The sequence below is a fragment of the Nematolebias whitei genome, chromosome 20 (assembly GCF_014905685.2).
Source record: "Nematolebias whitei isolate Nwh7 chromosome 20, NemWhi1, whole genome shotgun sequence".
Lineage (NCBI taxonomy): Eukaryota > Metazoa > Chordata > Actinopteri > Cyprinodontiformes > Rivulidae > Nematolebias > Nematolebias whitei.
In genome coordinates this window covers 4,665,786-4,680,656 of record NC_056517.1, presented here as the reverse complement: position 1 = coordinate 4,680,656, position 14,871 = coordinate 4,665,786, and the positions used below count along the sequence as shown (strand labels likewise).

The following is a 14,871-nucleotide window of genomic DNA, read 5'->3' as shown; positions in this document are numbered from 1 at the left end:
ACGTTTCCTGTGTCTTCTCCACTGTAGCTGATGTTCTGGTCCATTCCTTGGTGCAGATCTCCTCCAGAGCAGTGACGTTTGGAAGCTGTCGCTGAGCAACACGGACTTTCAACTCCCTCCACAAATTGTCTATGGGGTTGAGGTCTGGAGGAGACTGGCTAGGCCACTCCAGGACCTTGAAATGCTTTTTATGGAGCCACTCCTTCGTTGCCCGAGCCGTGTGTTTGGATCGTCGTCATGCTGGAAGACCCAGCCACGTTCCATCTTCAATGCTCTCACTGATGGAAAGAGGTTTTGGCTGAAAATCTCATGATGCACGGCCCTGTTCATTCTTCCCTTAACACGGATCAGTCGTCCTGTCCCCTTTGAACAAAAACAGCCCCACAGCATGATGTTTCCACCCCCGTGCTTCACAGTAGGTATGGTGTTCTTGGATGCAACACGACAAGTTGTGTTTTTACCAAAAAGTTGTACTTTGGTTTCATCTGACCACATGATATTCTCCCAGTCCTCCTCTGGATCATCCTCTGCTCTCTGGCAAGCTTCAGACGGGCCTGGACATGTACCGGCTGAAGCAGGGGGACACGCCTGGCACTGCAGGATTTGAGTCCCTCTCTGCGTAGTGTGTAGCCTTTGTTACTTTGGTCCCAGCGCTGCAGGTCATTCGTCAGGTCCCTCCGTGTAGTTCTGGGATTTGTGCGCACCGTTCTCATTTTCACCCCATGGGATGAAAGCATGCGTGGGGCCCCAGATTGAGGGAGATTATCAATGGTCTTGTACGTCTTCCATTTTCTTACAGCTGCTCCCACAGTTGATTTATTCACACCAACCTGCTTCTCTATCGCAGATTCACTCCTCCCAGCCTGTGCAGGTCTACAATCTCCTTCCTGGTGTCTTTCCACAGCTCTTTGGTCTTGGCCATGGTTGAGTTTGGAGTCTGACTGTTTGAGGCTGTGGACAAGTGTCTTTTATACAGATAAGAAGGTCAAACATTAATACAGGTGACGAGTGGAGGACAGAAGAGCTTCTTGAAGAAGAAGTTACAGATCTGTGAGGACCAGAAACCTTGTTTGATCGTTATTGACCAAATACTCATTTTCCACCATAATTTACAAATAAATTCTTTAAAAATCCTACAATGTCATTTCCTGGATTATTTTTCCTCATTTTGTCTCATAGTTGAAGTTTACCTGTGATGAAAATTACACACCTCTCATCTTTCTAAGTAGGAAAACGTGCACAATCAATAGCTGACTAAATACTTTTTTGCCACACTGTATGTATTCAGCATAGTATAGTATTCAGTATAGCATAGTATTTAGTTTAGTAAAGCATTAAGTACAGTATATGTGAGTACAGTATAGTATTTAGTATATTCAGTATCCTTTAATTGTGTACATTTGTTTTGCATCGTTATGAAAAACCAACTTCTAAACAGCACTTTGAACATTTTTAATCACTTAAGGTTGATTTATAGATTTTTTTCTAGTAGGTGATATTTTGCTGTTACAAACACGCAAACTAAGAATTACACTTCGATATGAATTATCTCCACACTGAACACTGACATTAAAAACAAATGCCGTCTCATTTTCAGTTCAGTCTTTCATGAAACAAGAACATCTGTGAGACGAATCAGTCAGCAGGTAAACACTGAGAAGATCAAAAATCTGTATTAGCAGCAGTGACGGACCTTTTCTGCAGAGTCGGACCCAGATCCTGGACTTGCGACGACAGGTGGGCGAGTGGCCAGGCGAGGGCGCTCACAGACCTCACAGAGGATGCTGCTGCCCTGATTCACCACCGTGCAGCTCTTGCACTGCCAATCTGAGGGGTTAAAGGTCACAACCCAGTAAAAACTCTAGAGCCCGACCAATGTGTCAGTAGGGCCGATACTTTAGACCGATATAGGCGTGTGGGGACACCTCTGTGATGACTGGCCCATTATGCACCGATATAAACTTCTAATTTCACCTCTGAAATGCTGGACCCAGACATAAATGTACAACGTATCCAGCAGAGGGAGCTTGAAGACTGAAGTCATGCCCCTGCTGCACATTTGACTCTCAGAACAAACTAAAAGCAGTGAGCAATACTGTGCAGTGCATGTTACTGAACAGAGCATGGCAAGTTTAAAACAAATCAACAACAACAATAATAAAGTATCTTCAATCCTCCAACCTGCCTGTCATTAGCCACGTGCCTCTCAAGTTAGCAAGCTTAATATTTGCAGGGGTTCTCAAAGTTTTTGGGTTCAGGTCCAGGGGAGAAGAAGTTTCAGGGACCCCCTCATAACCCTCGTGTTTATTAAATAATGTTCTTCAGTTTGTCTCTTTACTGTGATGGAAACATGTGTGGAACAGAAACACTTAAGACCTGTTCTTTAATAGTGTTAATACTTTTAAACATGGGGTATTTATCTTTCAAGACAATTAATTAAGAACATTTTTAAATTCAACTTGCAAAAATTACAGTTTTTTTTTTAAATTAACGGCATCAAAAAACACTTTAAAACTTTACCTGTTCACTTATTGAACAAAATGTATTGTTACGTCTTTAAATGATCACAGAAAACTCTTTACATCAAACTGAACGGCAGAAGTCAGAACAAGTAACAGAGCTAAACCTGTAAACAGATCGATGACGGAACATAAATGGGGGAGTCTGGGAAGGCCTGTCACGATAACAAATTCTGCTGGGCGATTAAAAGTCTCAGAAATTATTGCGATAAACGATAATATCGCTTGAAATTTGACAATAATTAGTCATTATTGTCAAATTTAAGAATAAATGTTTAATTTGTTTTGCATGTAGTACCGTGTTTGACCACCAGATGGCAGTAAAACACTGTTTGAACCGAAGGATGGATAGTGAGGGAGCGAGCAGCGAGTCTCTTGAAGGAAAATGGGAGGGAGGCCCCTTGACGTGGCATGGGCTGTCTCTCTTTGGTTCTCAAAATGACGGACGCTCGGTGTGTTTTGAGCTCTTTAGCATAGCATTTTTCACACAAAGCTTTTAATAATAATAATAAAAAAATCAGTAAACAAGTTCTCAGCTTATATTTGCAGAAAAAAAAAACATTTTACACAAAGGCACGGATTTCAACTGTGAATTTTGGAGCTTGAACAAGACGGAGGGTTTTTCCCCCGAGGTCGGCCTGTTAGCTTAGCTCGTAGCTTAGCTTCTCAGCTTAGCTGCTGTTAACGATCCAAAAACACAATTTTAGACGGTTAAAATTGATTTTAAAGAGAAAAGAGAAAGGGAGGGGTCAGTGAAGAGCACCGGAGTTGAACCTTTTGTCATCCAGTGTCTTCAGTAGAAAGAGAGAGACACGAAGAAACGATAAAGCCGATAAATGATAATAAGGTGGATAATTTTCAGTTATCATGCGATTAATTGATTTATTGTTTATCGCGACAGGCCTAGGTCTGGGTGTCCTCGCCCAGAAAATTTTGAATAAAGCAGATGTGATTTCCTGCATTTTGGTGTATTTTAACAGGTTGTTAAACATCTACGTGCTTGGATTTTTTTTTTTAAAGCACTGGCTCACGGACCCCTGGGGGTCCAGGGACCCCAGTTTGAAAGAACCACAGGTGTAAATAACCTAGCATAAGCTATTGCCTTGCCTTGTGTAAAACTTTACCCAGAACAATAAATGTAACGTAGAGGTAAATATCAATCAGAGTTAGTAACATTATCTTTGTCCTCACTGAAATGCATCGTTTGTCTGAAATCTTTATTTATCTACCAAAAGAGAATGTTTCAAGACTTCGTGTTGAAACAGGTTGAAAAGTATCTTAAGATTCTTGTGGGTGGACAAAACTCAAAAATTTACAGCCAGTACATCAGTTATCAGAATAACCCTTTCTCTCCCAGTATTGATATTGGTGATAGCCAAAATTTCCATATCGGTCGGGCTCTAAAATAATCAACACAAAACCGTTTTTCCAATACACAAAACACATTTAAAGATGTCTTCACATCTACTGTACGTAGTTTGTTCTCCTTCTCCACGAGTTAGTTTTTAGACTGCCGTTTATGAAACTGACCTGAATTTGGTGACATGGGAACCGACACGGAGCTGTCTGGAGCTGCAGATGTGGCGAGTCGAGGACGTTCACAGGTTGTGCAGAGAACGGCTCGCATCTCGTTCACTGTAGTGCAGTGAGAGCACTCCCACGACGTCTGACACACACTGGAAGAACAGGAAAAACAAGTGGAAACTTGCAGCCTTTACAACTCGGACAGACGCGAAGCTGTGGATGAGGTTTGTTCTCCTCACCTGGGTGTTTTAGTTCCTGCTGGTGTGATAATGGTCCTGTTGTGTCCTTTACGGTCAGGGTGAGAGTGGAAGAGCCGGTCGCAGTTCAAGCACAACTTCTGGATGCAGGTGGGGCACTGAGAGTGGACGGCAGAAATGCCACAGATGGTGCAGGTCTCTGCAAACGGTGCAGAAGATTCAGAGAGGACAGGTTAAGAACCAAAATACAACATAAAATAAACAACACGATACAACTTTATTTATAAAGCACTTTAAAACAACACCGTTGGCCAAAGTGCTGTACACTAACACATACAAGCATAAAAACTATGAACTCAACAAATACCATAAAAGTAATGAACTACCAAATCATAAAGCAGCAAACAGTAACAACAATAAAACAAATAACATAAAACAGTAAAACCAACATTTCAAGCTGCGTTAAAAGCCAAAGAGAAAAAATGAGTCTTCAGAGCAGATTTAAAAGCAGGAAGTGAGTCAGCTTGTCTGACGTGCAGAGGCAGCTCGTTCCACAGTTCAGGGGCAGCGACTGAGAACGCTCGGTCACCTCTCAGCTCCTGATGGACTTTGGGACGGCCAACAGCAGCTGATCAGCTGATCTGAGAGAGCGTGAGGGAATGTACAGCTGGAGAAGGTCGGACAGGTACTGTGGGGCGAGACCATGAAGACATTTGAATACAAACGAAAGAACCTTAAAATTAATTCGGAAACGAACTGGGAGCCAGTGTAGTGATTTTAAGACGGGGGTGATGTGCTCTCGTTTTCTGGTGCCAGTTAAAAGATGAGCAGCGGCGTTCTGAACCAGCTGAAGTCGAGTCAGTAACGACTGGCTCAGACCCACATAAAGTGAATTTCAATAATCCAGGCGAGTTGTGATGAAAGCATGGATTAAAATCTCAAAATGATGTTGTGACAGGAATGGTTTCACCTTGGCCAGTTGTCTCAGGTGATAACAGCTGGACTTGACCACAGATTTAATCTGAGCATCCAGTTTAAAATCATTGTCCAGCCTCACACCCAGGTTGGTTGCTGTCTCAGTCAGATGTTTGGTTAAAGGACCCAGATCAACATGGACTTTGGAACCATCACTAGGCTTAAACAAAAAGACCTCAGTCTTTTTCTCATTAAAATATAAAAAGTTCTGTGACATCCATGCTCTGACTTCTGTCATACAATCCAGAAGTTGGTTCAAGGAGTATTGTTTATCTTGTTTCAAAGGAACATAGATTTGGCGGTCATCGGCGCAAAAAATGAAAAGAAATACCATGTTTCCGGAGAATATATCCCAGAGTTAGTAAATACAGGGAAAACAGAAGGGGCCCAAGTATAGATCCCTGAGGTACTCCACATGTGAGAGGTGCTACAGAGGACTCCACAGAACCAAAACGCACACAAAAGCTTCTCTCTGTTAAATAGGATCTAAACCACTGTAGAGCAGGACCCTGAATGCCCACCCAGGTCTCCAGACGAGACAGGAGGATCTGACGGTCCACTGTGTCGAAGGCATCAGTTAGGTCCAGCAGCATCAAAACTACACAGTGACCAGAGTCTGTGGCTAAGAGAATGTCGTTAAAAACTTTCAACAGTGCCGACTCAGTACCGTGGTGAGTTTTAAAACCGGATTGAAACAGCTCAAGAAGGTTGTGGTTGTTTAAGTAAGATGTTAACTGACTGTAAACTATTTTCTCCAAGATCTTTGACACAAAGGGCAGTTTAGAAATAGGCCTAACATTGGACATGTCTGTAGTCAAGTCCGGGTTTTTTAATCAGTCGTGTCACAACTGCATGTTTAAAACTCGCAGGTACCTGCCCACTTGCCAAGCTACCATTTATGATCTGGGACAGAAAAGGAGCCACCGTGTGAAAAACCTCTTTAAAAAGACGAGGTGGGATGGGATCGTTTGGAGATCCAGCAGATTTCATACGACCAGTGATGTCTTTTAAAAAAGGCAGGGTGACGAGCTCAAACTGACTGAAAACAGCAGAGCGAGTGACAGAGATGGAGGAGTCACAAGAAGGAGGGCTTATGAGAGATCTAATGTTTGCAACCTTGTTGGTGAAAAATCTCAGGAAGTTCTCACACACTCCAGTGGAGTTCTCCGGGCTGGCTCATTGTGGGGCATTAAGAACAGAGACGATGGTTTTAAAAAGCACACGTGGATTGTTAGAGTTGGTGGAAATGATGTCAGAGAAATATTTGTTTTTTGCAGCTCTAACAGTGGACTGAGAAACGCCAGCTGTCCTTCTGTGCTTGGAAAGACACCTGTCACTTGTCCTTCCATTTTCACTCTGCTCTCCTGCACTGGTGTCTGGCAGCACGTGTGACATCATCAGTCCAGGGGTCAGGCTTCGGTCTGGAGGTTCTTATCTTTAATGGAGCCACAGCATCTAAAACAGTCTGACAAGTTGAGTTAAAATGAGGAGAGAGCCTCAACATCTGAACTAGGACCCACATGATCCCTGGATCTGATGGCAGAACTAAAAGCTGCAGAGAACTGAGCAGCAGTGGAGGAGTTAATGACCCGACAGGGCTGCACGAGGTTTGACTGAGTGACAGACGAGCGGCGTGTCAAACACAACAGGCCTGTGGTCTGAGAAAGCAGCATCACACACTTCCAGATCAGAAACAGTAAAACCATGAGCTAAAACACTTGTTCGGTTTGTTTGTTGTACCCTGTTTGGGTTGGTGCATTTTGTCTCTCTTGTGATTGGCTCTGGACGGATGGCGATGAAAGAGGTCATCACATGCGTCGCAGAAATGCTGACTGTCACAAGATGGACAGACAAAAGACGAAGCGCCACCACACAGGTTACACACACTCACTGGTGGGGGTACTGAAGACAGAAGAAAACAGTCCAAGTTATCATGTACGGTCAACCAAATTTATTCTAAATGTGAATTTACAGAAGATACAAGAAGTTTGTCAACTCATAAAAACAGTCATCAAGAGATAAATCATAAACCAGAGTGTGAATGCTTATTGCTGTAGAACATGCTGAAAAACAGCTGAAATTAGCTGCTGAAATGTAGCTGAAATGGAAGAACAAGCCTAAAATAGCAGGAAAAAGCAGAAAGAGCAAATATTTGCTGAATTGGGTTTAAAAAAGCTGAAATTAGCAAAAAAAAATAACTGAAAATTAGATGAAAAGGCAGAAAGAAGCTTATTTTACCAGAAGAAAGTGGAAAGAGCTTAAATGAGCTCTAAAAAGGATGAATTACTGCAGCTGAAAAAGCTAAAATTAGCATAAAGCAGCTAAATAGTAGCTGAAACATCAGATAAAGCTGAAACTAGCCGAAAAAATCTGAAAGGAACATAAGGTTAATTTTTGTCTGTCTAAACAGATCTCACTTGTAAAAATCTTGGAGGCTCAATGTGATTTATCTGTCTAAATAAAGTTTGAATTGAAGATTCCCATAAAGAAGTTAACTGGCTGAAAGAAGAAAAATTACCACGAAAAACTTGAATGCATCTGAAAACAGCTGAAATTAGCTAAAAATGTTCAAAACTTAGTTGAAAGGGTAGAACTAGCAGAAAAAGCTGAAACTTGCAGAAGTAATCTGAAAGAAGCGTAACAAGCTGAAATTAACAGAAAGAAGTTAGAAGACGTACAAAAACATTGTAGTTAGCTGAAAGAATCTGAAGGGAGCACAAAACAGCTGAAAAAAACAACTGGAATTAGCCGAAAGTAGCTGAATTTTTTTTTTATTGCACAAGGAAGCTGGAAGAAGCTGAACCAGAATAAAATGTGAAAGGAGCAGTAAAAGGTTGTGAACAGATCTAAAGATTTAAAAGATGTAAAATGAGCTCAGTTCATTGTTCTATGAGAAATAAAAGGCTAAATATTCCACAAAGCGAAAGCTGCACCAAAACCAAACAAGAAAAGATGCAGAAACCGTACGGAAGAAAAATGGATCGCAGTAGAGAATTCTTCACAAACATTCAGACAAGCTGGTTTGAAAAGCCAAACCTGGCGCCATCGATGGAGGAGACGCACAAATGAAACGGTTTGGATTCCAAAGAAAGAGGAAACTCCAGTCGAGCTGTTCTGCAGAAACTGGTTTGAGTGACGCGTCAAACTGTTCATGCCAGTAACTTGTGATGTCGTTGGTGTTCAGGAGAATTATTGTTTTAATTCATTCATTTATTATTTACTTGGTTTACTTTTCCACACCTTTTCTGTTATTTGTACCAAAGGGGAGCAGTTGTGATTAAAAACATTTACCGAGGCAGAGAGGACGTGCGCGCTGGTTTTTCAGTGCGAGCTGGTCTTTTTACAGACGACACCAGTTTCTTACAGTGCAGATTCCTGCGCCTACATGAACTTTTCAGCCCGTCTCTGAAAGTTGCATTTTGTGCAACCAGCTGTGTCTTTCAAGCATTTCTAAGCAGCAGCTGAAACAGAACTGCAGTGGTCAGCAGCTCACCTGCTGAAGGTTTTGGAAGTTTTGTTCTTGGCATCGGAGAAGGTTTAGTCGGAGGAGGAGGAGGGATGTGAGCTTTTTCTCCCTGACCCTTGTCTGCAGGCACATTTACCACAGAGTCTGCCTCGTTCTGGAAAAAAGAAAAGATAATAACTAAACTTTCCAGATGGAACGATACGAGCTCAGTCACAACGAGCACAGTCTACATAAAGCACATGCTTCAGGTTCGGCTTTTAATGTGAAAATCAGTTTTAATGTTTAAATAACAACACATCATGACGTGTAACCTGTGACACAGTCAGTGTTACATCATTTAGGACTTTACTGGCAATTTACAAAAATCCAAAAACAAATAAAACCTTCCCCCTATTTATTTATTTCTTTAACAACAGTTTTGTTTTGCTGACACGGTTTTATATGAATACACACCTGGATGGGAAATGGGATGATGTCTTTAAAGGATTCGGGGTGAGGATGGATGCCCTGAACGTAAACAAGTATAAAAAAAATGGAATCTGCTGAAATGCTCACAGAAACATCTGCACACAGATGTGAATCGGCTAAATCAAACCTTTAGCAGCATGTCCACCTCTAAGCGCAGCGTCATCACCTCCAGCGTCACCGCAGCCACGTTTTTAGCATCCGGCTCGGTGACGTCATCGGGAAAGCTGAGGCCGTCGATCTGCTGGTTGGTGTAACCGTACAGATACAAAACTGTGCGACCTCCCTGGGAGGGAAATATTTAACGTTTTAGCTTTAACTCAAACTCAACCAAAGCTGCTGGAAAACGTACATCTTGCCGTTTTGCTCTCACCTTGATGGCGTCCACGGTGGTTCTGAAGACGGGGTTGTTGTGCTTGACGCTCCTCCAGTATCTGGGCCTGGTGGGACTGGTCAGGTTGCAGCCGTACTTCTCCAAGATACTCAAGGCTTTCACCAGTTTACTTAAAGAATCCAGAGCCTGAAGCAGAGAACACGACTACATGGTGCTGGTTTACAAACAAATCCAGGATTTATTAATGTTTCAACGCATTAATAGTTTACAGTAACACTTTATCATTAGTCCGCTGAGCAACCAGCACGAATTAAAAACAAGTCGACTTGTTTTTTATTAGCAGCTGGGTTCATCCAGCACTGGAGGAATTGTAATGGTTCCCAACAACAATCCACACAAACCCGTTTATTAAAAGTCAAAGTGAAAGAAAAAGTGACGCAAAAATGTAAAAGGGAGAAAAGCAAAGTGAAATCACTCACACGGTGCAGACGCTGAGATTACAATACGTCTGGTGCATTTCATTATTTTACTTTTATTACTTTTGTGCCATATTTACAACACGTGCCATTAAAATACACGTGATCCTCGACTTTTACCTGTAAAGTTTGTTCATTATCACTTGGTGTTGCACAATTTAGAAGAAAAACCTTCTTTGAAGATTGACCTCAAGTCTTTCATGCCAGTTTTAGACCCAAATGTTTTTATGCTGAGATGTCTTTTTGGAGTTTATGAGACACTCCAGTAATTCCCGGCTGCAGTGAGGAAGGTGCAGAGCGGTGTTAAGGAAGCCCGTACGAAGCAGGATCACTCCACTGAGACAGAAAAGTACCTCTTGTCTGCTGCGACCCGCTGTGTTCTCCTTCAGCATGGCCTCTGCGGTCAGGTGACGATATTTCTCTGAAAAGGGCAGCGCTATGGAGGCCATGGTCTGAACATCAGCCTTCACATCCTGAGCTGAGCCCGACGACGTGAGCAGCAGCTGGGCTCTCTGCCTGACCTCGTCCATCTGGACAGATGCAGGACTGCTGCTCATCGCTGTCAGAAAAACAGAGGTTAAATACAAACCACCCACAGCTCCAGCTTCTCACAAGTGAGAACGACTTTGAGTTCCGCTCTGAGCACAAACACACTTTGAGATATCTCACAACATCGTGAAGGCCTAACAACATTTAGAAGGTTTGACCAAAACGGCTCAAACTTTAAAAAACTTAGAGATAATTACACATGCTGGTGATTGTTGGGGTCACAGTCTCTTCGACTGGGATCTTAAGGACTGACGTTTGGGGTAGTCAACAAAAATTAAATGAATCCAGGTAAAAAAATAACAGTTTCCCAAAATTACAACTGGAAATAGTTTATATTTAATTCATAGCATCACCCCCCCCCCCCCCCATCTCAGTTTTTCTATTCACGAGTCAGAATTAAATATTGAGCATTATTTAAAGCCTCGTTTCTTTTATGCAGTTAATTTGTAATTTTTCTTTTATGTATAAAATAATTTAAATGTTTATATTTTTGCATGTTTTCAGAAACACGGTAGTTTAGCGGTCTGTGCCGCAGTCTTGTGAACCTAAGGTTGCAGGTTAGAGTCCAGCTGTTTCAGGAGGGGCACCCATCATAAAACAATTGCCAGATCGTCCGTGCGAGTTGCGGCGGCAACTTCTGCAGAAAGGACAAGCTGAAGGAAGGACAGAAGCAACATGCACGGTTCACTGCAGACCCGGAGTTGGTTATGTGTGCATGAAGCCCACCTCTCCACCACCGTGGGCAAGACCAAAGAACACCAAAGCATGTACGGGACAAGATGGCAGCTCTGTATAAGGCTGGAATGGGCTCCAAGACGATCAGCAAGAAGTTTGGTGAGAATGTGACAACTGTGATTATCCAGAAATGAAAACAACAGAATTTATCTGGAGCTACGTGCAAAATCACGGGGTGAGGCTCATCATGGACAAGAGAGAAGTGAAACCACAGCTACACTGGAACAGCTAAAGAAGAACTAAAGCGGTCTAGCCAGTCTCCAGAACTTAATCACAAAGAACATCTGTAAAAGACGTTTTACTTTAAGATCAAATACTTATTTCACTTGATGATTAACAATCAATGTGCAACTTGTATGTTGTGTAATTTGAACGTTTTTCTCTCTATTAAAATGAGACTACCATGGAAAGATGCAGACTGTTTTTGTGCACAGCCCAGTATAACCAGCAGGGATGAAGTTAATATTTCCAGTGCACAGGAGCATTAAGGACATCATGATTAATTGTGACCTCTGTAATGAGGAAACAGGGTGAGGCCTTCTTATCTGGTCGGGTTCAAGTTTTAATTGTTTGGTGAGCAGTACACGTGACAAATATTTAAACCCAAAGGTTTCTTGACTTGTTATAAATCTGATGTTTCACATCAAAAGGTAAAATGAAAGCTCTACTTTCACTGGGTTTTATCTGAAGTGCTGGCACACCACTTCAAAAGATTAACTTTAAATATCAAATTAGTAAACATCATAAGCTCAACGGGCATGTTTGTGTGCGGACAACAGGAAGTGACTTTTCAACATTTAGGTCGTAAACAGGCGAAAGTCCAGATTAGTTTTAGCTTCAGATGTGAACAGATGAGTTTTAATCCGTGACAGAGCTGCTCGTGTAAAGTTTAAAAACACACTATAATGATATAGTCATGTCATTTGTTAGGTAAAGTGTGTTAAAGACAAAATAAAGAGTCAAAGATCGCACACGTCACGGCGGCTGAAACCGAAACTTTGAAATAGTTTAAACCAGCTCCTTCTTGCTAACAGCTTTTATTTGTTCATTTCCTGTTTCTGTGTCCCGCGAATATTAAGATCATCATTAGGTTAATAACTGTGTAAATACTGATTAAAACCCGTAACACCTGCGGTCCACTACTCACTTCTTTTATTCTGGTTCCGTCCGAACTGCAGCTAGCTTCGAGCCTTAAACAGAAACAGCAAGTTGACGGAGACACTTCCGGTTGCACATCCGGTCCTTTTAGATTTTCAAAACAAAAGCGGAGTGACGTCACACTCCGGCAGTAGTTTGTAATGAAGCTCATTTTTTATGCAGATGGAAAACAAAGACATTATTTTGGAAGCCCGTTTCCGCCAATGGAAAGAAATAAAACGACAAATGTGCCACAGGAATTCATTCAAAGCTATAATTATGAAATACAAAGTCAAAACTTCGACTTTCAAAGTTATTATTATTAGGAGATACAAAATCGTAACTTTGACTTTAAAAGTCAAAATTTTGAGATATAAAGTTCTAATATTGCAGCACAGTTGGTAGAGCTGTAGCCTCTCAGCAAGAAGGTCATGGGTTCAAATCCCAGCCCGAGACCTTCCTGGGTGGAGTTTGTATGTTCTTTCTATGCATGCATGGGTACAGTGCTCCAGTTTCCTCCCACAGACCAAACAAATGCACGTTAGGCTGATTGGTAACTCTAAATGGTCTCTAGGTGTGAGTGAGAGAGTGAATGGTTGTTTGTCTCTGTGTCCCGGTGATGGACTGGATTGTCCAGGGTGTCCCCCGCCTCTCACAGAGTGATGGCTGGACATGCACCTCTAACCCCCGTGACCCGAAAAGGAAGAAGCGGGTAAAGATGATGGATGGATGGATGAATGGAAAGTCATAATTTCAACTTTCAAAGTCCTAATTATTAGATAAATTCACATGTTGTAAGCTGTTGGGGAAGAATCAGTTTTGTTATGTGTTTCCTTGACTGATGAAGCCTTCTGGATCGAAGGCGAAACGTTTCAGCACAAAAAAAAGAACCTGCCCAGATGACCTGACTGAAAAATGTTGGATAACTTCATATGTTTTGACTTCCTAATGTCGACATGCTTTCACATTTAAGGATAAGGCACAGACGTTAGCTCTATTTAACATTTTGTAGAAGGTTTTTCGGATCACTTGGAATGGATTGTCAGCACATTGAGGAGTATTTCAGAGTGACTAATGATGAAATCCTTGTTTTACTGGCTGAAGTACATGGACTTGTTCTAAGCAAAAGAACATTGGAAAGGATTTTAAGTAAGAAAAAACTTTGGCGTCGAAAGAACAAAACAGATTTAGCAGACGTGTCAACTTTTATCCTGACGCATGCTCAATAATCCAGGTAGAAAAATCGAACAAGGTTAAGTCTTCTGCAGCAGAAGAATCTGTCCAGATGACCTGACTTAATTAGATATAAACTTTTATCCAGCAGCAACTTGAAACCTTCGGACAATGTCATGGGTATAGAAGGATGCACCAAAAAGTTGGATAAACGTCATTGTGACAGACAGCTCGACTTCTTTTACGGCTACTAGATCATGAAGGAGTAGACCTGACATCAAGAAATCGACTGAGGAGAAGGATTTATCACGGTCGTTTGTGTTCCCAACTACATTTGGCATATTGATGGATATGATAAGCTGAAGCCTTTTGGAATTGGAATAAGATGATGACTTTTCCAGAAGCCTCACATGGCTTGAAGCCTACAAAACAAATCCTGATCCTGGAGTCATTGCTGCACTTCGTGGATTCAGTGATCAAAGTTGATGGTTGCCCTGAAAGACTGAGAATGGATTTTGGGACTGAAAACCACAGGATATGTCCGGTGCACAGCTCCAGAAGTCGTCATGGCCGTCCATCCATCGTGCACGCAGTGCCTCACCTGTACGGAGCGAGGGACCACCTGCACCACGGTGACTGAAATAAAGCGGAAGCCTGCCTGGAAAACTGAGTGTTCAAAGAGTTTCCATGTCTTCAGTATTTGTGTGGACCTTATTTCAGAGCACAGTCTGGAGGTAACAGATGAGATGTTTGCAACTGTAGATTGATACATAAAACTTGGACAACTTTTCAGCAGTGAGACGGAGAATTACAAGAAAAGGAGCCGTTGCACTTTCATACAGCCGTAATTACAGCTTGTTGGCCTTTTTCTTCAAAGGGACTAAATTAACTAGAATTGACACAATCGATACGAACACTTGTCAAACCAGTCTACAAACAATATGTATATTTGTAAAAAAAAAATAATAATTGTGCACAATGTGTCTCTTTTGTCTTTACAAAGGACATTTCAATCAGCACCAAGTTGATGTTTGAGGCAAGAATTAAAAAAAATGCCGTTGTAATTTCAATATTTGTCATGTAATGTTGATTTAATGTCTTGTGAAACAAAATGTGTTGAACAAGTAATTTATGATGTCCTTCAAAATAAAGCTTCAGTGCATTGTTTATGAAAAATACTTTTTAAACAAGTACAAAATAAAAAGTGCCTTGATGCAAAAATGATACGCAACATAAATTATCACACGACAAAAGGACTCGTTAACTGCAAGTCCAGTTGATTTGTTTTAATTTTTGTTTCTTTAACAGAAAAACTTGTTTT

At 41.6% G+C, this 14,871-nt stretch overlaps 1 protein-coding gene across 1 annotated transcript in view; it reads right to left on the bottom strand.

The window, feature by feature from the left end:
* LOC119426227 (E3 ubiquitin-protein ligase RNF31) overlaps nucleotides 1–12,460 on the bottom strand; it is a 29,910-nt gene extending 17,450 nt beyond the window's left edge. The window contains exons 1-10 of the mRNA XM_037693772.1: nucleotides 12,388–12,460; nucleotides 10,310–10,515; nucleotides 9,520–9,666; nucleotides 9,277–9,432; nucleotides 9,135–9,188; nucleotides 8,709–8,835; nucleotides 6,956–7,117; nucleotides 4,283–4,439; nucleotides 4,050–4,195; nucleotides 1,694–1,827 (exon numbers count right to left, since the gene is read on the bottom strand). Of these exons, the coding sequence (XP_037549700.1) occupies nucleotides 1,694–1,827; nucleotides 4,050–4,195; nucleotides 4,283–4,439; nucleotides 6,956–7,117; nucleotides 8,709–8,835; nucleotides 9,135–9,188; nucleotides 9,277–9,432; nucleotides 9,520–9,666; nucleotides 10,310–10,513 (1,287 nt within the window). The 5' untranslated portion in view covers nucleotides 10,514–10,515; nucleotides 12,388–12,460. The remainder of the gene's footprint in view (nucleotides 1–1,693; nucleotides 1,828–4,049; nucleotides 4,196–4,282; nucleotides 4,440–6,955; nucleotides 7,118–8,708; nucleotides 8,836–9,134; nucleotides 9,189–9,276; nucleotides 9,433–9,519; nucleotides 9,667–10,309; nucleotides 10,516–12,387) is intronic.
* Between the last annotated feature and the right edge of the window lie 2,411 nt (nucleotides 12,461–14,871).